Source organism: Neopsephotus bourkii, unplaced genomic scaffold (assembly GCF_033783945.1).
Source record: "Neopsephotus bourkii isolate Nb327-2 ecotype Australia unplaced genomic scaffold, CSIRO-AGI_Nbou_v1 NB_168, whole genome shotgun sequence".
NCBI classification, from domain to species: domain Eukaryota; kingdom Metazoa; phylum Chordata; class Aves; order Psittaciformes; family Psittacidae; genus Neopsephotus; species Neopsephotus bourkii.
Genome location: NW_026900684.1, coordinates 17,121,963 through 17,144,744, shown reverse-complemented (window position 1 = coordinate 17,144,744; position 22,782 = coordinate 17,121,963). Strand labels below are relative to the sequence as shown.

The window sequence follows — 22,782 nt, the reverse complement described above, 5'->3', positions numbered from 1 at the left end:
GCATGCTACAAAGCCCTGGAGGGTATGCTTAGTTACTGCTGTCATGGCAGACTTCTAAAAATACAGTGCTCTGAAGGCTTCTGGTAGAATTAAGCAACCTCATAATTCGGTGTTCATTAGTTGAATTTCATGCTTTTCCTTTTACTAGCTGTTAATATGTAACTAGATTGATGGTAACTGTGAAGTATAGGTTTTTCTTTTCTGCCTTCTTGATGAGCATAAGTTAAAATTGGCATGATTTAAGAGCATTAAGCTGGCTCTGTAGTAACTGTGAAGATTATAAAGTAGGTTTGAAGGACGAATCCTACTCTATTAAAAGGGATATATTGTTACTGTGCCCTAATAGTGTATGTTATATATTCTTTCTGATACAATGCAGGATAAAAAATCCTAGCTTTTTCTTACAGTGTTTTCTGTGAAACTCAATTTTTTCAGTACTATGATCACATGGTTTGCATTTCCTTTTCGAAGAGGCTTGCATGCTGGCTGCTGGCTCCATTCCTGACATTGCTATGAAAATGTTAATCTAAAATGCAAAGAAATTGAGAATAAATATGGGCCTTTTGCTCCAGGAACCAGTCAAATCTGTCACAGATGCAGCTCTGTGCCCTGCACGTCTTCCCATGTCCCACAGTAGGTATGGCAGGTAAGAGTGATGGCTCAGCATATCAGCAGAAACCCAGCATCCTGAGAAAGTTTCAAGGCTTACGTGTTCTGTGCTCTCTGGCAAACCTGTAAGCTTGTCTGTGCTGTGAGGCCAGCAGCTTTCAGCCTGGGGGTAGGGCAGAGGCAATCGTGCTTTCAAAGCTGGATTTGGCAACAGTGAGGTTTTGATTTTATTTAATTTGAGCTTTGATTTTCATCTTAAAATCTTGTCATTCAATTAATTCATTCAATTAACTTAGCATGAATGCAGAAATAAAATACAAGCATGTAATTGTGTCTCACTTCATTGCATTCTTCTCTTCTGAAAGGAATGGAAGAAAAAAATATTAAAAAGCAGTGTATAAAACCAAAATGTGTGAAGTTAATTTGGAGCAGGGAGACTTTAGAGGAAAGGTCTTTCTCAGCACAGTCAAACAGGTCATTATTGCTGAACACGATATTCCACCAAAGACTGTTCTTCGTATCAGGAATTTGGGATGAGTTGGTTATCTGTCTGAGCATTGCTTAAAAATGGTGATATTGGCATAAAGAGTAAATATGTGCATGCTGTCAAAACTCTGAAATTTGATAGACATGTTTTACTGAGGCTTTGTATTTTACTGATAATATCTCAGTGTTGGATTTGGGCTTCTTTGAAAGGCTGTGGAATAAAGTTTTGATTTGTTTTTTTCTAGTCTTTAGGCAGGACTTTAGGTCAGGGAATATTAGATGGTCATTGTGTTTTAACTTGGGACTGTCTGTGCTTAGTCCCTGAAGGCATTTTCAGTGCCCAGCTGGTCAGGACAGCAATCTTAAAAAGCCCTTTAGGGAAAAGAAAGAACTTTTCTTTCTTTTCTTTCCTTTCCTTTCCTTTCCTTTCCATGGGAAAATACTTCTCCATGTTCTTCCTACCTTGAACAGACCAGTTAACTATCACTTTGGACTTTGTAGGCTTACAAAGTACAATAGTGTGCAGTAGCAATCATTATTCTTGTCCAGGTATCAAATTTTTCTATAGCCCTGTCAGTCATGTCAATGCCTTTTGGCTCTTTCAGCTTTCCCTGTTAGGCTTTAGGCTGCATTTGTGAAACAGGGTTGCTGGGGTTTTTGTTTGGTTTTTTGTTTTAGGGTTGTTTTTTTAGGTTGATTTGGCATTCTTGATATTTGTATCTGAGTAGGCAGCCATCTGTTCCTCTGATTGTGCCAATTATGCCAACTCTGACAGCAGCCAGAGAAATTCAGTTCTTTCATTCAGCCTGCAAGACTGTTTCACCTTTTGTCTGTTAAGGAGGTTGGCCTGGAGTAGTTATTTTCTGTTGTATAGCTAGTACTCACCGAATGGTGCTGCAAATGAAGGAAGCAAAACCAAAAGCTCATTGCAAGATATCTTCTCTAAGTAAACTTTTAACTAATCTAAAAAGATGGAATTAAAAGCTACTTTTAATGCAGAGTGGTTAACTGTATTGTAATAATCTTTAAAATAATTGTAGCTAGCAGTATCAGGTTTGTACATGGATAGGTGAAGGTTTCAGTGGAGTGGGGAGTTCCTCATTTGTTTGTTCTGATTACCCAACATGTTCTGTTTTCTTTACCCAAAAGCAATTGCAGGAAGGACTCATCCTCAGTGTGACCCGAGGACAGAGCCATGCCTGATTTACTATGTGATATTTCAATCTCACTCTCATGTGTTAGCATGCCTAGTAAATCAGGATTATAAACCTACATTTAATCTTGAAACACAATGGATTGTGTTTCGGTGGGAGGGGCAAGTAAATTGGTTTTACCCTCATGAATTTCCTAGCAAAACATGTATGTACTGCTTATGAATGCAGAGATCTAACTTCAGAATTCTTATTTTCTGAGAGTCTTTGTAGTGCTTTATTGGACAATTGTATGGAGAGTCAGATATTTGTTCAGTCAGTTCCCTGAAAAAATCCTTCATTTACTTAGCTTAGGTGTCTGACTCTTTTTAATAGCAAATATAATGTGTTTTGGGTCTCCTTTTTATCAGATAATTATTCCCTACATTCTCCTAAGTTTTTGAACTGACTCTTTCAAAGATTTCATTAAAATTAAGGTAATCTTCTTAAGGTAAAATTTGTAGCGTATATAACGAGAGGAGAGTTCTTGAATTGAATGCTTTTCTAGTATACCTATAATGTAGTATTTAAGAAAGAGTACACAAATATGGTGGGCCTATTTGAGTCTCTTCTCTTTTTCTATGCTGTTTCCCATCCATTTTATGGTGTTCTCTTGCTGAAAAAAAAATCTCATTGTCAGTTCTTCAATTTCTGAAAATTGCTTTAATCTCTATTCTTGTTCTTACCTGTATTTCTTGAACCATTGCAGTCTCCCAGTTGCTTCTGTCATGTTCCTCCTCAGTCCCAGCATATTGCTGAAGTGACTTACAGTGACTTGGGGTAAGACATTGAATGCTTCTTTCCCTTTCACAAACATAAAAAGATCTTTTAATTGTATTTACATAACAAGTGCATGTTTGCTGTCTGTGCTTCACTAAGTATATCATGCACCTGACTGAAGTCTCAGTGAGCCTGGGACCTGCTCCCACTGTAACTGAGTTCACTAGGTAGGTTATATGAGTGGTACACAGGCATCCTGAGAGCAGAGTAGAAGTGACCATACTGCAGTTCATGGTAGTACTTTCCATTGCACTGTGAACACAATTAGCTAGTTTGGAAGTTTACTTCTGTATATTTGGAGGCCCTGGCAAGTATGTATGTGTGACTGTACTTGTAAAAACAGTAGTTGTATGCTTATTGTTTAGTACTTTATAAAGCAATTCTGCACGTGGAGGTGCTACACCTTTTTTTTTCCCCTTCTTCTAAGTTTTATTGTTTTAGTCAATAATACTGATTGCTGATCAGTTTCTTTTAGTAATGTTCTATGCCTTTCTTTTAACACTCCAGGTCTGTTTTCAATATATTCAGATTGTCCTATGGCTGTTAATCTTTGCATTTTTACTCTCCGTATTAGTCTGCTTTCTGGCTTTAAATTTTTTTATCTTTCTTTAAAACCTAGAGGAATGCTTTGAAGTACTTTCTCTCCATGCCTTCTGTCAGTTCTATTTCAGTTTTTCTGTGGTGGGTTAGGTTTAATATAGGAAAGAAATACACCCATCTACAACAAATGTCACCCTAAAACTCTTGAAATGCTTTTGTTTAAGCTAAAAGTAAAGAAGCTCTTGCCTTGCAAAGTATTGTGAGCTTCAAACCCCAAATAAATAACTCTGCAAAATTATAAACAATTAAAAAAATTGATGTCCTGAATTACTATTCTGTAGTGCCATGGTGAGTAGCATTCACCATACCAGTAGTTTTTAATACAATTTTTAGTTGAGTGTTGCTGAAAGAACACTTGAGTGTATGATAATTCTCTTTAAGACCATAATGACAGTGGACTAACAGCTGTGAATGCTCTTGGTGGTTAGCATATGAGACCTTGGTTTGGTTCTTGTCCAGTGTACATACTTCATGGTCTGCGTTTGCGTGGCTTACTCGAGGTTTGTAGGTATTTTAATATGCTAGGGAGGCAAGCTACATATTTGGTGGGATGTTGGTGGTTACAGTGGTTAAGAATGAGGAACCAGAAGGAATATGACCAGCAAAAACTCTTGCTAGAGAATAAAAATCCAGCCATTTAGATCTAGGACAGTATCAGACAGGTTTTGAGAAGGAGGAGAGCTGAAACCTGCTGCCATTGCGTGTCAGGGTTAAATGTTCCTCTTCCAAGTGTACATCACGAGCTTGCCAAAGTGAAATCCTAGTAATGATGTATGCATAGTATAATATAAATTATCTGTGTACATCTAATCTTATCCTTTGATAGAAACCAGACCCTGAGGCCAGTGATGGAACAGATCATTATCATCAGCACGTAGCACTTAGCACATGCAAACTATTGCACAAAGGTATAGCTAAACATTGTGAGACTGTTGAAATGTAAGAAAGAACATCTCTTTGGGGGACTTCAGATTGAATTTGTTTTGAAGCTAGGGCAGTGGTCAGTTAACTGACCATAGTGGTCTGTAAAACTAAAGGAACTGTTTCCCAGCTTTCCTGTTTTATACATGCTAGTTAGTTACTTCATTAAACTGTCTTCTTTCAGGGTCCCAGCATGTTTTGGCAACACTGAAAATGCTCTTGTTGAGATTTTTTTCTTTACCTTTTGACTTCTAATTATCTAGTTTCTCCTCCTCCTTCAGACAGCTTTCCCACAGATGACATTTTTCTAGGTTTCTTGCACCTTGCTTTATCATGTGCTGATTTGGAGCAGTCAGACTGGAGATATGAAAGTTTCTAGTACAGCAGAGCATATCTTTGCACTTGTTTTCCCCACCTGGTCAGTTACATCTGTGACAGAAAGTTGTTCATGTGTCAGGCCAGACATCACTTCTAAGAAACATAGAAGGGAGACAGTAAGTATCTTTTTTCTCCAGATCAATCCCACTGCTATTAGCAGGAGTCAGATTTCTCTCAGGATGGTTGATGTTTCTTGAGAAATAATTTGCTGATTACCTTGAAAAATGTCCCAAGATTGCTTCAGGGATTGAAATCTTCCATCTGCTACTGTGTACCTTTGCAGTCAGGATTTTCTGCAGCTGGTGAGTGGGAAAGTAAGACACTGTGTTTGGCCAGATGTGATCCTCTGCTGTTATGCATACACAGAACACTTGCAAATTCTGCCTTTCTTTTTTAATGCCCTGTAATCTGCCTGTCATCTGCCATTTGTCCTTACCTCTCAATTAAGTATTGTATCATCTGTGTTCATCCTTCCTCAGACTCCTTTATCCTTGCTGATGGTCTTCCCTTCTTTCATGTACAGTTATTTTCAACGGTGTTCCCACCTCTATATTCAAAGCTTCCCGCTTCTCCCATTGTTATAGATTTCTTGCACAGACCCTGGCCATCTGTTCCTTTGCCTTTGCATCCTTGTCCTATGTTTGTGTTTTTCAATACCTTGCCTCCTTCTGCTGTTCCTTTACTTTGTTAGTTGTTGTCATGGGAATACCCACTGTGACTTCTAAATAATACACAGAGAGCTGTGGTTTCATTCTATTTGATAAAGTCTTGATTGTGAAGACAGAATAAAACAAACAAAAAGCTCCACCAGAAATTACAATCTGTGAGATTAGAAAACAAAACCTTAAATAAAACTGTATAAAAATCATCATTGCTCTCAGACAGAGATATTCTGATTTTCTAACCTCATGGCATGGCAACCTTGCATGTTGTGCAGGTTAGAATCTAAGAAATTTCTGTAGTTCTTAGTGTTTGTCGTGCTGTCTCATGATTAAATGCTGTGGAATATAGAGGATCCATAAAATAGTAACATACTGGGAAACATGCTTCCAAGCTGGAAACCAGCTATTATGATTTTAGTGCAATTCCCTGAGAGCTCATTCTGTGCTTCCATTTTAAAAAATGCAGGTATACTCATAAATAACTTCATGAATATGAAAAAAACACAGAAAGTAACACCTTTATGGCTTCCCTTGCACAAGGTGTTGGCTTATTCTTTGTACTTGCAGTATAGGGCCTAGATAAACTCCTTGGCTTCTGTACTTCCTCTGCAAGAAAAATTATTTATTCAGAGACACTAAACTATGTGTGTTCTGGTGTTTGTCTTCCTTGGACTTCATGAAATGCAAACTGCACTTAAATACTTGGCCCCTTCTGAACTGTATATATGCTTCTCTGTAGTACAGCATCATTTGGGGACTAACACACATCTTTAAGAATTTTGTGGGAAACCCTGACAAAGTACTGTTTAAATAACCACAAAATTAAGGTGTTGGTGTACTTCAAGCCGCATACGGGAACCCACACTGCCTCTGTGGTTACTTGCATTGAGAGCAATGAGTAAACAGCTGGACGTACTTTCCCCCAAATTATATATGCCTACCATTAGTATAATTTCTATGCAAGTTGAAGAAAAACCAAAACATCCTTTTTGAAAGGAGACCCCCTTGTCTGCATGTATGCTCACGCATGCATGAACACATTCTGGTCCAGAAAGAGCAATTAATGTTTAATCATTGAACTATATATAAGGAGCTCCTAAACCCAGAGAGCTGCAGTTGGGCGATGTCCTAATCTATATGGACCACCAGTACAGAGCTTCTTTTTACCGTTATGGCTGATCTCTAAGACTTGGCAGTAAGCTCTGCCTAATATTTGTCATGCATTTACATTTTAGTACGTATTTCTGAAAAATACAGACTAAGCATGAGTTTAAATAGAAATTGATAAGTGATTATGGCTCTTAAACATTTCTGTTTGCATTGTATGAATGTGGTTGTGGTGTTTCAGCTGCACAAGAATATAAATGATATGGTTATATTATCAAGGCTAGGGATTGCAAAAAATGTAAAGGAATGCATTTGTATTTAGAGGGATCCTTAGTGAGAAAGGGAATATGCAAGTAGAGGTTTTGTGTGAGAGTTTTTGATGGAAAGCAGAATGAAACCTGGGCTCTGAGAGTCACCTTCGTAAGCTTCATGACTAGTCTGATATACTAGTTTTCTAGCTGACTGTTGCTCAGAACATCTTAAAGCTAAACCAAAGATTGAGTACTTACAAAGCATACTGTCGTTTCTTCTTTTGTGGTTTTTTTTATTTTTTTATTTTTTCTTTTGTGCTGGTTTCAAATGCAGTAACTTATTTCCAAACTATTTTATTAGATTTCTTTTTTTTTTTTTTGCAGTTTCATTAATCTCGTTTAATATTTCAGGGTGCTTTGGCTAATGCTGAGCATTGTGTCCCTAAGGGGCAACTCATAAATCCTGCTTATTTTAAGAGTTTCCAAAGTGTCTCTAAAAAAAATTCCAACTGAACTAGAAGGGCCTAGCTCAAGACGGGTGGCAGGTTAATGAAGACATCTCTTTATGAATGAGTCCTCCTGGAATAACAGGAAAATGGAGAGTATTCACACCAGCCCTGTGAGATGCAACGTCTGTGAGATTCCTCTGCTTCAGGCCTGAAGAAAGGGAACTCTGAAGTCTAGCAGTGTGAATGCAGCACAGAAAATAGGGGACATGGCTTTACATGCGTTTGAGCTATAAAGGCTTCTATACACCAGTATGCAGAAAGGATTGAGGCCATGCCTATGGTGCATCAGTCTTTAGGAAGGCTGGTATTAGCAGCTGAGCAGGTGGATCTGCTGCACCTTACTGCTTCCATTGAATAAGGAGAGCTGGAGAAGAAATCATATAATCCAGATCCTCTGTATCATGGAGTCCCTTGCACAGAGATGGCAGGTTATGAAATAGCATTTTGGTCCCCTGCTGAACATGCAATGCGTAACAAGGTGATGTGCTGCGGGAGTGAAAATTTCTTAGACTTTAAGTTGCTTCCTGTGATTCTTTCCTGTGGTTCAGAGCCTCAGACTTAAATTAGGTTGATTTAGTATTTATTTTGTGTTTATTACACAAGTTAAAGATATATAAATTTATATAGCTAAAAATGTATATTCATCTATTTATATAAATATGTTGCTGTGTATGCATGTTTTATAGGTATGTTTAATATTTGTTACTGAAATAGGTTGATTTTGGTCTTTCTTTCATTTACCAGTTTGCTGAAAGCAATCAGAAAAAAGAGGCTTTACAGAAAAGCATTGAGAAGTCAAAAATTGGACGTGAAGATACTGTAAGTTGCTTTGGTGGGGGAGGCATTCCTACCAGGAAATAGGGCTACAGGTATCCATAGTTTAGAAATGTGTGACTGTCTGAAGTCTGGTAATCTTCCAGGCTTTTTAAGATATCTTTAAATCTAAAAACTTGAGCTACCCAGAGGCATGTACCAAAGTTGCCAATGGTTGCTGAACTGCCAAATCCAGTAACTGTAAACTTAGGTGTTAGTTTGGTTTGGTTTTAGTCTTTTAAGTTAGATTTCTGAATTATCATTCTGAGCAGCCATGTAACCTTGTGCTGTTTGCATGCTGAAGCTGTTAACACTGCAAAATGATATTTAGTCTTCATATTTACCATACATATTAAGTAACATACTAGTTAGCAGTACTTCCTACGGTATTATAAGGTGTTCATTTGTTTAGAGATGTTGAGTCTAAAGGGGTTTAAACTTCCAGTAAATAAATGTATAAGTAGAGATAGCTAGAAGCTTTCAGGAGGAATTAGATTTTGCAGGAAAGTGCCAAACCTTAGCATTCAAAATATTATATAGGAACGTTGTGGTTTTAACTGTAATTGGGAAATCATAGGCAAGTTTCTCCTGCAGTTGTGCTTGTCAGGTTTCAAACTGGACTGTTTGAGACGCTGGGGCTTCTTCACCACATGACCTGCCCTCGTCACAAGAAGCAACTGGTCCTGGAAATCCTGTTCTGGTTGATGCTTCCAGCATTTTAGCTCTGGATTATACACCAGGAAGAAGTCCTGAAAAATCTAGATCAAGATTTAGGTTTCTGAGGAGCTGGCCTCCATGCCGAAGCATCTGGGAGCAGATTTCCAATCTGCATTTTCAGGACGTGCTGAGTCCAGACTGTTGGCTTTTGCACTGTGAATACAGAAGTTCAGGGTGGGGGGAAGGCACACTAAAAACAAACAATAAAGCACCTGAGGCTCCTGGGCTGCCATGGAGATAGCGTGACTTTGTAATGGCAACCTGGCTTTTCTATGGTACCCAGTGCCCTAGCATGAGTTCTTTTGAATATCAGCCAGTTACAATGTTTTGGCTGTTACTACAGACTGAATTAGAAGTATGTGCTGAGTTGGCTATGGGAGGAGGGCTCATGTTGAGTCAGTGTCTGAAAATTCTCATTGATCAATAGAGTATTTGAGGTTGATATTGTATACTCTCCCAGCAAAGGCTACCGTATCATAAATATCTCAAGTTATTTTTAAGACCACTACTCTTAAATGGTGTGGAAAAAGAGTGAATAATAAATTCATAAGGTATTCATATGCAGCATCCTAATTTGGGAAAATGCGAATGATAGGGTTTTCTGTAATGCTGTCTTTAATCACAAGACTAGCACTCCTAAATACCATGTAACCTTTAAGCCAAACAATTAAAATATCTGTTTGGAGTTTGTCAGGAGTTCAGAGGTTGTAGAAAATTTTGTTTATCCATTTTGTGCTTATCTCTTTTTCTCTCCAGTCTGGTTCATTGACAGAAGGCAGTAATGAAAGAGCTTTTAGATTTTTTTTTTTTTTTTTTTTAGGTTCTGGGCAATAATTACTTATTTTTATTTTTGTATTTCCCAACATACTTTGAATCCTCAGGCGGAACGTGCAGCTCTAATAGAGGAACTTGCTGCCCTTCGACAGAAAAAAGAGCAGCTAAAGGCAGAAATAGACAAATACAGAGAATGTGACCCAGATGTCATTGAAGAAATGCGTAAGTTGTATATTGTTTTTTGTGCAAAAGTTCATTTTAAGTTCTCCAATTCTTTAGCTTAAAATTTGGTATGGAGAGGTAAGTCAAACAATAGCAACAGCTGCTTTTCTTTGTAAAGCTGCAAGCAGTACAGATACACTGACCATTTCTTTTCATCTGTGTATATGCTGTAAGGGGGTTTTATCAATATTTACCCTGGCAGCAACTAAGCAGTTAACAGACAATCCTAAAATTGAAATATTCTGATGTGTTAGAATCAATATCATAGAATAGTTAGGGTTGGAAAGGACCTTAAGATCATCAAGTTCCAACCCCCCTGCCATGGGCAGGGACACCTCACACTAAGCCATATCACCCAAGGCTTCATCCAACCTGGTCTTGAACACTGCCAGGGATGGAGCATTCACAACCTCCGTGGGCAACCCATTCCAGTGCCTCACCACCCTAACAGGAAAGAATTTCCTCCTTATATTTAATCTAAACTTCCCCTGTTTAAGTTTTAACCTGTTACCCCTTATCCTATCACTACAGTCCCTAATGAAGAGTCCCTCCCCAGCATCCCTATAGGCCCCCTTCAGATACTGGAAGGCTGCTATGAGGTCTCCACACAGCCTTCTCTTCTCCAGGCTGAACAGCCCCAACTTTCTCAGCATCTCTTCATACGGGAGGTGCTCCAGTCCCCTGATCATCCTTGTGGCCCTCCTCTGGACTTGTTCTAACAGTTCCATGTCCTTTTTATGTTGAGGACACCAGAACTGCACACAATACTCCAGGTGAGGTCTCACGAGAGCTGAGTAAAGGGCAGGATCACCTCCTTTGACCTTCTGGTCACACTCCTTTTGATGCAGCCCAGGATACGGTTGGCTTTCTGGGATGCGAGTGCACACTGCTGGCTCATGTTCATTTTCTCATTGACCGCACCCCCAAGTCCTTCTCTGCAGGGCTGCTCTGAATCTCTTCTTTGCCCAACTTGTAGCTGTGTCTGGGATTGCTCCGACCCAGGTGTAGGACCTTGCACTTGTCCTGGTTAAACTTCATGAGGTTGGCATCAGCTCACCTCACAAGCATGTCAAGGTCCCTCTGGATGGCATTCCTTCCCTCCAGCGTATGAACCGAACCACACAGCTTGGTGTCATCGGCAAACTTGCTGAGGGCACACTCAATCCCACTGTCCATGTCAGCAATGAAGATGTTAAACAAGACCGGTCCCAACACTGATCCCTGAGGGACACCACTCGTTACTGGTCTCCAGCTGGACATTGAGCCACTGACCACAACTCTTTGTGTGCAGCCATCCAGCAAGTTCTTTATCTACCGAGTGGTCCATTCATCAAATTGATGTCTCTCCAATTTAGAGACAAGGATGTTGTGTGGAGCAGTCTCGAACGCTTTACATAAGTCCAGGTAGATGACATCAACTGCTTTACCGCTGTCCATCGTTTCATAGCCCCACCATAGAAGGCCACCAAATTGGTCAGGCAGGATTTCCCCTTAGTGAAGCCATGCTGGCTGTCACCAAGCACCTTGATGTTTTTCATGTGCCTTAGCATGCCTTCCAGGAGAATCTGCTTGAAGATTTGCCAAGCACAGAGGTGAGACTGACTGGTCTGTAATTCCTTGGGTCATCCATTTTCCCCTTCTTGAAAATGGGGGTTGTATTTCCCTTTTTCCAGTCATTGGGAACTTCACCTGACTGGCATGATTTTTCAAATATGATGGCCAGCGGCTTAGCAACTTCATTCACCAGCTCCTTCAGGACCCGCAGATGGATTTCATCAGGACCCATGGACTTGTGCACGTTCAGATTTTTAAGATGGTCTTGAACCAGTTCCTCTCCTACAGTGGGCCCAAAGTTTTCATTCTCACAGTCCCAGCGTCTGCCTTCCAAGACTTGGGTGGTGTGGTCAGAGCATTTGGCAGTGAAGGCTGAGGCAAAGAAGTCATTCAGAACCTCAGCCTTCTCCAAATCCTGTGTAGCCAGTTCTTCCGAGAGCTTCTAGAGGGGGCCTACGTTGTCCCTAGTCTGTTTTTTATTTGCTACGTACCTATAGAATCCCTTCCTGTTATCTTTCACATCCCTAGCCAAGTTTAATTCTAACTGGGCCTTAGCTTTCCTAACCTGGTCCCTAGCTTCCCAGACAACATCCCTGTATTCTTCCCAGGCCTGTCCTTGCTTCCACCTTTTATAAGCCTCTTTTTTTCATTTGAATTTTCCTCAGCAGCTCCTTATCCATCCAAGGAGGTCTCCTGACCCTCCCGCTGCACTTCCTTCTAGTTGGGGTGCAACACTCCTGAGCTTGTAGCAGGTGATCCTTGAATATCAACCAAGAGTCTTGGGACCCCCTGCTCTCTAGGGCTATATCCTGTGGAAGCTTAGTAAGCAGGTCCCTGAAGAAGCCAAAGTCTGCTCTCTTGAAGTCCAGGGCAGTGAGGTTGCTGCATGCCCTTGTCACTGTCCTGAGGATCTCGAGTTTGACCATCTCATGATCACCACAACCAAGGCTTCCCTGGAGCGTCATATTTCCAACCAGCCCTTCCCTGTTGGTGAGGACAAGGTCAAGCATGGCACCTCTCCTTGTTGGCTCCTCTATTACTTGCGGAAGGAAGTTGTCTTCCACACAATTGAGGAACCTCCTGGATTGCTTGTGCCAGGCCGTACCGTCATTCCAACAGATGTCAGGGTGGTTGAAGTCCCCCATGAGAACAAGGGCCTGTGAGCATGAGGCTTTTCCTATCTGTCTATAGAGTGCTTCATCAAAATAATTCTTTCTAGAACCATATTAGTTTTTAACTTCCAAGTGTACTGAACCCTAGAATGAGTGTAGGAAGAGTACTCTCTGGCTCCCATGTACTTTCAATTCCATGCTGTCAAAACAGGTATCTTTCTACTTACTTTGTCTTGTCTGTTTCGAATGTAACCATTTCATTAGAGACACTTAATTATCACTTATACGTAAATATGTTACTGCAGTGTTGAGTTACTGTTTGTACTGTCTCTGACGTGGGATTTTGGTTGGAGTTTCTAATTCTAATGGAATACAAGGAATGGTGAGTGACTTTAATACTTAATGCAGAATCGGGCACTGAAACATACTTAATATTCTGATCCTTAGCATGAAAAATGAAAAGCATGCATGAAATTTTATTGAATTTTCTCTACCTCAACTTTCATGTTTTATTTATTAGGCTCTTATGTTGCTACCCAAACATCACTGCATATTCATTTGTGTAATGGCAAAATGCCATTAGAGTGATGAGGAACAGGCACAGACATTTTTCTGAGAAGATATCTGACTGAATCTTTTTCTTTCCCTATTCTTCTAACAAAGTCCATAGCTTTAAAAATGTGCTGAAAGAAAGCCAGAAACATAAACAGAGTTGGTAGCACACCCCCAAATTGGACAGATATTATTCATTTTGAGGGGCTGTGACACTTTTTGTCAGCTGTGTTATCTTTCCCCAAGGATTTAATGGTATGCCAGGGAATAAGCAAACTTGAGACCTGAGGTTAGTTACTGTGCTGTAAATCCCTCACTGTGTGCTCTCCTGGGGACAAGTTAGACACTTTCCAGCTGATTCCAGCTGTAGAAATGAATGAGGGCAGGCAGATACTGACAGCAGAGATGGATTTGTAGTGCCAGGTATTTTAACTGCTGAGATACCCTTATAGTAAGCATTGCACTGAATGCTTTGAGTGCCCTCTTTTTTGACAGTGGGCATGTTCCTAAATACTAGGCACAAAGGAGCAAATCACAGCTTGAATACTAGGGCAAGCTGCATTAGCTGGTGACACAGAGGCTAATATCCTGAAGAGAGGGAAAGAAATGTAAGGTTAGTTATTTGGTCATGCATTTGTCTTTTTCTTTTTTTCTTTGTTACAAGTGTGTGGAAGCTCCACATGAGTCTGCAATGGAGGGATGAGCAGTCCAGGGTGTTGGTGAGGCTAGTCTTGTTGGGCTGACTGTAGGATTCCCAGGGAATATTGTGGTAGTGTTTTGAAACTAATTAGTCCCTAACCTTTGATGTAAAAGTTTCTGCTTCATTTTATGTTTCATCAGTCATTGTTGCACTGGCCATGTGCACTTTTGCTGGCAATGTATAAATGAATAAATGTTGATGTCAATTTTGAGGTCTTTGTCAAAGCTGAATGGACTTTTACACAGTTTAAGGGGGGGGGTTGGGGGAAGTTTAGGGGGCATTTATTTTGTTCCAGAGTGTGGGGAAGGACAAAACAAGATGCAGGAAGTTACAACTATTAGTGTAAGAAGGCAATAAAGAATCTGAGGCAGTGGAAGGTGTTTAGCTAGACATGAAAGTTACTGCCTCTATTTCACACAATAGCCTTATAACCAGTTACTGGTTCTCAGATTTTAAAGCATTTTCAGACTGCATGAGTGATATCATTTTCTACTAGCTGTACAAGCTAAATAATCCTTCTGGTTATTTTCAGTTAGATCATCTGAGCGGATTACTAAGTCTACCTTATTTTAATTTTGAGTCAGAAGTCAGAGATGGCCATTATGTTATAATGACACTCTGAGTTGGATTGTTTAGTGTAATACATTTTGTAATGGACAGTTGTCACTTTCTACGTTTTGGTTTTCCCTCTTCTTTCTTACTGACTTAAACCTGTAAAGAAGTATTTCTGATGCTCAGTATAAAACTTCAGTCTATTAATTTCCAATCCCGTATCTTAGAGATGCCTTGATTTTTATTTTGGTATTTTAGTGGTATATCAAATTGTCATCTGATTTCAGTGGCCTTCAAATTTGGTGAATGCTTTGCTAAGCCTTTTTAATTGCTCTTGCCTTAAAAGGAGCATTGCAGGAACAAACCTATTGTACAGTGATAAGCCTTGTTAAAACACACACTAATTCCAGGATCAAAACAAAGTTTGGGTGATTCATAGCAAATATCTGAAGACTCAACTAAAAGCTGAACATCTGTCTTGCTTCCTGACTCTTGTGGTGGGAAAGTCATGTTTGGCCTAGTAACTAAATATAATGCATATTCACAGGGGGGCGAATCAGAGTACTAAAATACCAACTCTAGTTTTTGCTGACTTCGCTGTTTGTCCTTTCAGTATCAGTAACAAATGTTCTGTTGTATGTTTTGGCTTGATTTCCTTGGCTTTTGTATTAGAGAGCTGAAGTATAAACTCTAATGCCTTCCCAAATGTACAGCATTAGAACACAGAATTTCAGTATTTGCATATAAAATTAACTACAGTAAATAGCAGAAGACACAAGATTTAGGGACTGACCACTAGAGGAAGCTACATAATAGTCTGGTCTTGTGGATATATTTGGCTAATTCCTTTTTATGTGTATGGTATTGTGAAAATATGACTAGAATCTCAAAATATGTAGATTTGTCTAATGACCACAGCAGTTCAGTGGTTAAAGCTTATTTTTGCCACTTGGAAATGTTGTTTAAGCCATCTTTTGTGAGTTGGGATTGAGTAATAAATTCTTCCTCAACATTAAAGGCAGTAAAACTGCCAACAGTCATCAGAAGAAAAAAACAGGGGGTTGGGGGTGCAAAAAAACCCTCTGTGATTTCGTACCACTTCATTACATTTTTAATCCTTGTTTTTTAATCCATTGTTTCTCAACTTTGAGGCATATTTTTGTAGGCTGGAGGTTGTTGTCCTGGGAAAGCAGTCATAGAGAAGAGATTCTCTATTCCTCTGGGAGAAAGGCTTATATGACATACCACATGTGTATGCAAAGTTGGATGCATGTGATGCTGCTAGATTCCCTAAAGATTATGGTCAAGGACAAAGGCATAGAGAATGCAAGCCTTCAGTAGTTCATAATTTATCCATAATTTTGTAAGGCAAACAAAAAAATCTCCACAGAACATCAGGATTAACCTGCTGCATAAATTTAATTCTTTCTGCGTGTCAGAGAGAGGTGTTAGGGAACTTAATACAATTTTCTTGACAATTAATTTTATAGAAAGGTTTGTCTGGCAGCCCACATATAGAAATGATATGGATTTAGCTCTGAGTTGTTGTCCAGCTTGCAACTACCAACACCTAAACATTTTCAGTGTTCACTGTAAAATAAACGTTTTTAGAATTTCAGACTTCTCATTCTTTCACTAATTAGAGGAATGTTGATCTTTATTATATTAAGATATCGCTGGGTCTTAGCTGGGTTTTTTTCACAGTAACCATGCTTTAGTTTGTGCCTTTGCACAGGACAGTAATCTCGCAAGCAGTTACATACTGACTGATGCAAACGACTTCCATGGGGTATGATTGCTGATATTTATAGGGCTGGTCTTAGGTCTTGCCTGTCAGAATTCCTGTTTTATTTAGCATGTTTCTAGAATGGCCAATTGGTGTTAATTTTTGTCTTCAGCTTTTACGTTTGAAACGGTGATCTGAACATTTCAAGACAAGCTATATTCTCAAAAATCAGCAAACTGCCAGATACAACACGTGTAGCATAGCAATTTTGGTGTCAACTTTTTTACTTCTGCTCTCTTTGTTTATTTTTATCCTGTAGAAGGCGTAAGTGGATCAAATGGACAGGATTTCAAACCACAAATATCCAGATTCCTTTTGAATCTGAAAGTGTGATCTCAGAGGCATTGCTACCAGTCCAGCTCAGGGTTAGATTATTTCATAAGATTAATACTTACTTGGCTGTATGAAAATAAATGTTGGGAAAACATCCAGACTTTACTGAATACCATGAAAATACCATGCTTTATGTAGTATGTACCTGAAAGTGTCTTTTTTTCTTTGTGGATACCTCAAAAATTTCTAATTCTGATATGTCTAAACACTGAAAACTTCAGCTTGACATACTGATGTGAAGAATTACATTGGGGTATATAGACAGTATGGTAAAATAGTTTAGCAGTTTCTTCATTCGTCTTAATATTTTAAGGCTGAATGCTGAAAAGGTAATGTTGATTTAGCTGCTGGGTTTGTGGGGTGCGTAGTTTGGGGTTTGGGGTTTTTTTAGGTTTTGGTTTGTTGTGGTTCTTTTTATTGATGCACCCAGCTATTAAGTTCTGTTATGTTCAAATTGGACTGAATGTATGTTATAGGTACAGATGTATTTAATGTTACAAAACCTTAGTGGTAGATTCTTTTGGAGATTTCTTATTAATACCGGGAATAGTCCCTGTTCCCAGAGAGGAAACAATATTGAAGAAATTAAATGAAGATTAGACTAACCTGGCTTTAAAATTAGTTTCTTCAGTTTTACTCAAAATTCATCAAAATGATGATAATATACGAAATGGCTTAATGGGGTTTCTTTTAATTTTGTGGCAAAGAGTATTGTTTAGAAAACATATCAGGTTATTTGCCCTAAAGGGCCTTGTCAGTGCTCTCAGTTAATGAACTATTAGGTAGCTATTTTTATAAATGTAATGATTCATTTGGAAAAGCAAACGTCTACAAATACTTTTAAGCCCAGTCTAGGTGCCACAAGATTAGTAGGGTACAGATCAAGTCTATACAGAGAGTGGGGTTTTAATCACTTCTAGATTCAGTATGTTCAGTATGCAATTAAGAGGATGTTTTCCAGGTACTGACCATGAAATATGCACCTGGCATCTGAGACACAAGCTGTGTTTTTATGGTTTATGCATCAATACCATTAACAGAGATCTGCAATTAGAAATTAGTCATTCTTTTGAAGTTAGACTTGTGTCTCCACCCACAGTTATGTTAGTCTTAGAGGGTTAAACTAAGCTTGCTTTAAAGTACACAGAAAAATACTAGATATAAAAGTAAGCAGTCCTTTTTTTTTTTTTTTTACTTAGTCTCATCTTTATAGAGAATTGTATATTTAATATATTCCGTCTCCTGAAGATCTGGGTGAGGGTATGACAGGAAATAGATAATGTATGTTCACATCCATAACTTGTGGGCTACCTGCTACTAATAAAAACAAAACCAGAAAGCCCACTCCCCCTTTTACCCCCTTTTTCCTCCTTCCTCATGGAGTATCAGAATGTATATAGAAGTGCATCCGTAATGAAAGAACACATTTCCTTGACTAACTGCATCAAGCTAAGGTATTTTCTTTGATTCCTCCACTCCCTAAACTGTTCTTTGACTGGCTTATCATTCAGTTGGAAGTTTGGCAAATTAAATTACCTGTTCAAAAGCTGCATTAAAAGACAAAGCAAAATGTTTTACCAAAGCTAAACATAATTTTTAGAAAGAATAAAGAATAAATATATAAATGTATATAATCATAGTTACACACAGTAACAATACACATAAATTTTAACTGTTACGTTGAAAAGGAACAGGGTACTAATGACTGGAATTACAAACGTAAACTTATCACTAATGCTCCAAGCTCCTTTGGTAATTGTAGCAAGTGAGAAGGAATTGCAAGTTTAAGCAGTATTTATGCTCATTTATTTTAATCCTCTCCGATTTTCACTCTGTCTTTTAGAAACAAGGGAGGCTTGTTTGCAGTTCGGTTACTGAAAATGCTGGTCCTTTGGCAGGCCAAACATTTGCAGAGCAAAATCTGGCCATGATTACAGGAGGCCATAATATGGTGGTTTAAGGACCTTTCCTGACAGAAGTGAATTTAAAGAGTTCTCACCTTTGCCCTTAATTCCTCTGCTGTGGTTCACCAGTGATAAGAACAACTTATCAGTTGGAGTTAGCAACTTTTGGTGTGTATGTTGTTGGCTTGTGGTAGACTCCAACAATGTCTTTAAAATCTCTTTCCACCAAAGAGTGTGTCTGATGGCTTTTGCTGGCTTCTTCAGAAGGCTTTCATGCCTGTGGGTCCCCCAACACAAGCAAGTCTGGAGGAGTGCCATAGAGATGATCTGAGGGCTGGAGCACCTTTCCTATGGAGACAGGCTCAGAGAGTTGGGTTTCTTCAGCCTAGAGAAGTCTCCAGGAGAACTCTAGAGCAGTTTCCAGTACATAAAGGGGGACTACAGGAAATCTGGAGAAGGAGTTTTCGCAAGGACATATAGTGATAGGACAAGGTGGAATGGTTTTAAATTGAAAAAGGGGAGATTTGGGTTAGAAATTAAGGAAAATATTCTTCACTATGAGAGTGATGAGACACTGATTGAGATGTTGTGGTTGCCCTATCCCTGGAAGCATTCAAGGCCAGGTTGGATGGGGCTTTGAGCAACCTGGTCTAGTGGAAGGTATCCCTGACCATTACAGGGAAGTTGGAACTGGGTGATCTTTAAAGCCCCTTCCAACTAAAACCATTCTATATGGTAATTTGTCATGCATCTCCTGGAATTTTTTGTCTTGCGGTAGTTCCCCTAAAGATCAACCAGGGATCTTCCGACCACCTAGGAGCACATCAGGTGACACATCTTCAAAGGGCATCTTCCTGAACTCTGAAATTAGTTGAACTGTGTAGAAAATGGATTTTGTAAGAACTCAGAGAGGAACAGGAGTAAGTAGCTTCTGGCACTTGGAAAAAAGGAGACTGTAACAGCCATGATGAATAATGAGCAAAGGAGCACCAGGGTAGAATGATGCAGATTAAGATATATGTGCACATATATTCCAAAGGCACAGAGCTTAAAGAGAAATAAGGAGCTTTTGGCTGAAGTTCAGCATGGTCATTTGGCTTTTGGCATAAGGCCTTAATTCTCTGTATTTCAGATAAGCTTTCTGTCTCTGTTTAGCCTAAAGTTTGGACTCCAGCTAAGAGGTTACTCTGCAATGAAAAACTGACCAAATATTTAGACACACACATGTGTTTTTATACCTCAGGCGAATGCTAACAAGGCTAATCTTCTGGGAGAGTGTCAACTTGGGCCAACTTGCTTAAAAATGAAGCTGCATTTTAGCTGGTTAAGTGAAAAAAAGGAATAAATTTTAAAATGGGTTGTCTTTTGTCAGTGGGGTTTTACTTCAACACGCAGAGGCAGCTGGAAGATCAGCTGTTTAGTTATATATATATATATATATAACACCCTGCTTAAATAAAACGGGTACTCTAGCAAGATACCTGTTAAGTTAGATGAGAAATGTGTTGTCAATCTCATATGTTAGGAAGTCTCCCATATGTTATGGGATAAGTTGTGTTTTCATTATGGGTTTATCTAGGTTAGGAATCTATATTAGGAAGATACACTGATATGTTGTACTTTGCTACTTGCCTGCAGACATTCTGCAGGACAGGTTGTATGTTTGCAAGACTAATCTTGGCACTGGTGGTATATTTCAGAGTACTTCCAGTGTTTTTTTTTTTTCCTCACTTTAACATCTTATGAGCTAGTTTCACTGAAAAGGGCAGAGTATCAGAAAAACCCATTTGGAAACACCTAGAAGAAACAGATTTTATCTTTGCCACTGTAAGAGACCTTTGTAGATTGGGAGAAGTTTGTCTTTGGTGTTTTGCCTCGGTTTTGGATGATACTGTGTTAAGGAAAGTAGGGGAATACAATCCTAATGAAACTGCAATAGTGTAAGTCTAAAACTATAATTGTATCAAGGTGTATTCATCTGTAATTCAGTATCAGAAATGGGGTAGAATCAATGAAGCTCTATAATAGGGTCTGTGCTTCTGCTCAGTATTTATATTGAGGTGGATAATAGAAGGCATACTTTTGTTACATTTGCACATGGCAAAACTAGGAGAGGCTGCATGGACCAAGGACAAGGTGAGATTTCAAAATGAGCATGACAAATTGTAAAGGTGATCTAAAAAAAATACCAAATAAAAGTCAGTTGTGGCAAGCACAAGGACATAAGCACATTCAAGGATATTGTGTAATGCAAATTATCTGGAGCAGTTGCTGAAGGGGGGGTGTGTTGAAAAGATGTTATAGTACTTTACAGGTTGATTTTTAAGACATTCTTGTGAAAAGCAAAATTGCCATGCTAAGATGTGGAAACCAGCAATGAAATGTATGAAAAAAATCTTTCTACTCAGGTTGGCTTTAGTGGAGCTTCAGCTGTATCAGTGCAGCAGTGTTGGATATCATATTTGAGAGGTATATAACTAGCGAGAATTCAAGAGTGGAGTAAAAAGACCAGACATAGAAAAGCTGCATTCTAGGAGAAAAAAACTTACAAAAAAAGAGCTCAAAAGACAGTTGTTTCTGGTGGGTTTCTGTATGTCCTTTAAAAAAGGAAAGGTATAGCCTGTTGCTCAGGTTCACAGAGAACTTAGCAATAAGTGATAGCCTTAAATTACACAGGAAAAGTAAGCTGGATGAAAAACTATTCTAATGATTGCAATAATCAAACACAGAACTAGATTGCCTGGGAAGATTGTAAAAGCCTTAACACTGGAACCTTAAAACCAGGCTACAAATACCTTAGAATTGGCATAGGTAAGTTTGAATATGTATTGAATCATGGCTACAGAGGGTGAAGGACCTCCTGTGATGCCTTCCAGACTCTTACCTGCAGCTTCCGTGACACGAGGCATGCAGCAGAGTGACATGCTGAGCTAGACAAAACCCATGGGGCTCTGGGATGGGCCTCCTGGTGAAATGCATTTCAGCAGCACAGAAGTTTGTGAGTTCCTTTAGCAGTGCAGTGGGTATGGAGTTTATTAGTAAACAAAGTGAGGAGGGAGGACTTCTCCCCTGAAAGAAAAACAGTGTTGTTAGGGAGCCCTGAATCAAGAGGTAATGTGCTTGTTTCCCTTTTGTAAGCACACTGCTTCCCTCTGTTCTTTGCATAGGAATAGATGTATTTTAGCTAAGCAACTAGGATTTCAGCAGAATACTTTTTCAGGTAGAATACTTGAAAGGTGAATGGTCTTTTTTCTGTGGCTTTGTGATTATAATCAACTTAAGTGCAAGAGCATGCCTTTTGCTTAGATGCATCTTTTGGTAGCAGTTCTGACAAATTCTGTTGGATGCTCTTTCAAAGAGACACTGTGTACATCCTGATGAAATTTGACAGTGTGACCTTTTCATGTGGGACAGAGGGAGCTTTTGCTGATGTGACTTGACACTTTTTTCAAACACACTAACAAAGATTCAGACCCTTTAAAAGCATATTTCCTGATATGTGGATCAGCTTATTAGTAGTTTTCCTGTGCACTGCCATGTCTCACCATGTAGCAAGACTGACACTATGTTATGTATTTGCTCAGGTTTATTTTCAAGCAAATATAAATATGTATATATATATACATACTTATATACAAATATATATACATACACATACAGCTGTGAAGCTGAAATACTAATTCATTCATATATCAATTTTCTTAGTATTTTTCTATCACAAATGGCTTATATTGTGTTCTGTGGTTTTCAAAATAGTTGTACATGAGTAGGTAGGATTCATAATTGTCAGCACTTGCTTGTAGTTCTGAAGCTCACTGCTTTTTATGAATTAGTATAAATGAATGCCAGTATAAATAGTTCTATTGAATTTGTGACGTTATTTAAATAAATCATATTTATGCATTAATTTGAATTTAGTAATGAATTATGAAGCATTGTGACCTGTTGATTAATATCGTGGGGATAAGTGTTATGTGGGATACTGGAGTATGGGGGAAGAATGATGTGTTATTTTGGATTCAAAGGAGTTGACAGAATCTGATGTGCTATCACTCTTCTGCAAAAGAGCTCTTTATTCTGCTTATAAGAGGAAACACCTTTTTGGGAAGCATGTGGGAAGGTAAAGATTGCATATAGTGCAGAGGTATCTTCGCCTAATACTTGGTCACAAAACATTTTTCTAAAGCTGTTCTTGGTATGTTGTGAACTACCCCATGACAGTGTTGTAGACTGCTTAGTCTCAAGCATACTCAAACATGGACTTTAAAGA

At 38.9% G+C, this 22,782-nt stretch overlaps 1 protein-coding gene across 2 annotated transcripts in view; it reads left to right on the top strand.

Annotated features, from left to right (window-relative positions):
• MND1 (meiotic nuclear divisions 1) overlaps positions 1 to 22,782 on the top strand; it is a 42,434-nt gene that overhangs the window by 11,594 nt on the left and 8,058 nt on the right. For both annotated transcript variants that reach the window (XM_061373839.1, XM_061373829.1), the window contains 2 exons: positions 8,238 to 8,312; positions 9,905 to 10,019. In XM_061373839.1, coding sequence (XP_061229823.1) covers positions 8,238 to 8,312; positions 9,905 to 10,019 — 190 coding nt within the window. The remainder of the gene's footprint in view (positions 1 to 8,237; positions 8,313 to 9,904; positions 10,020 to 22,782) is intronic.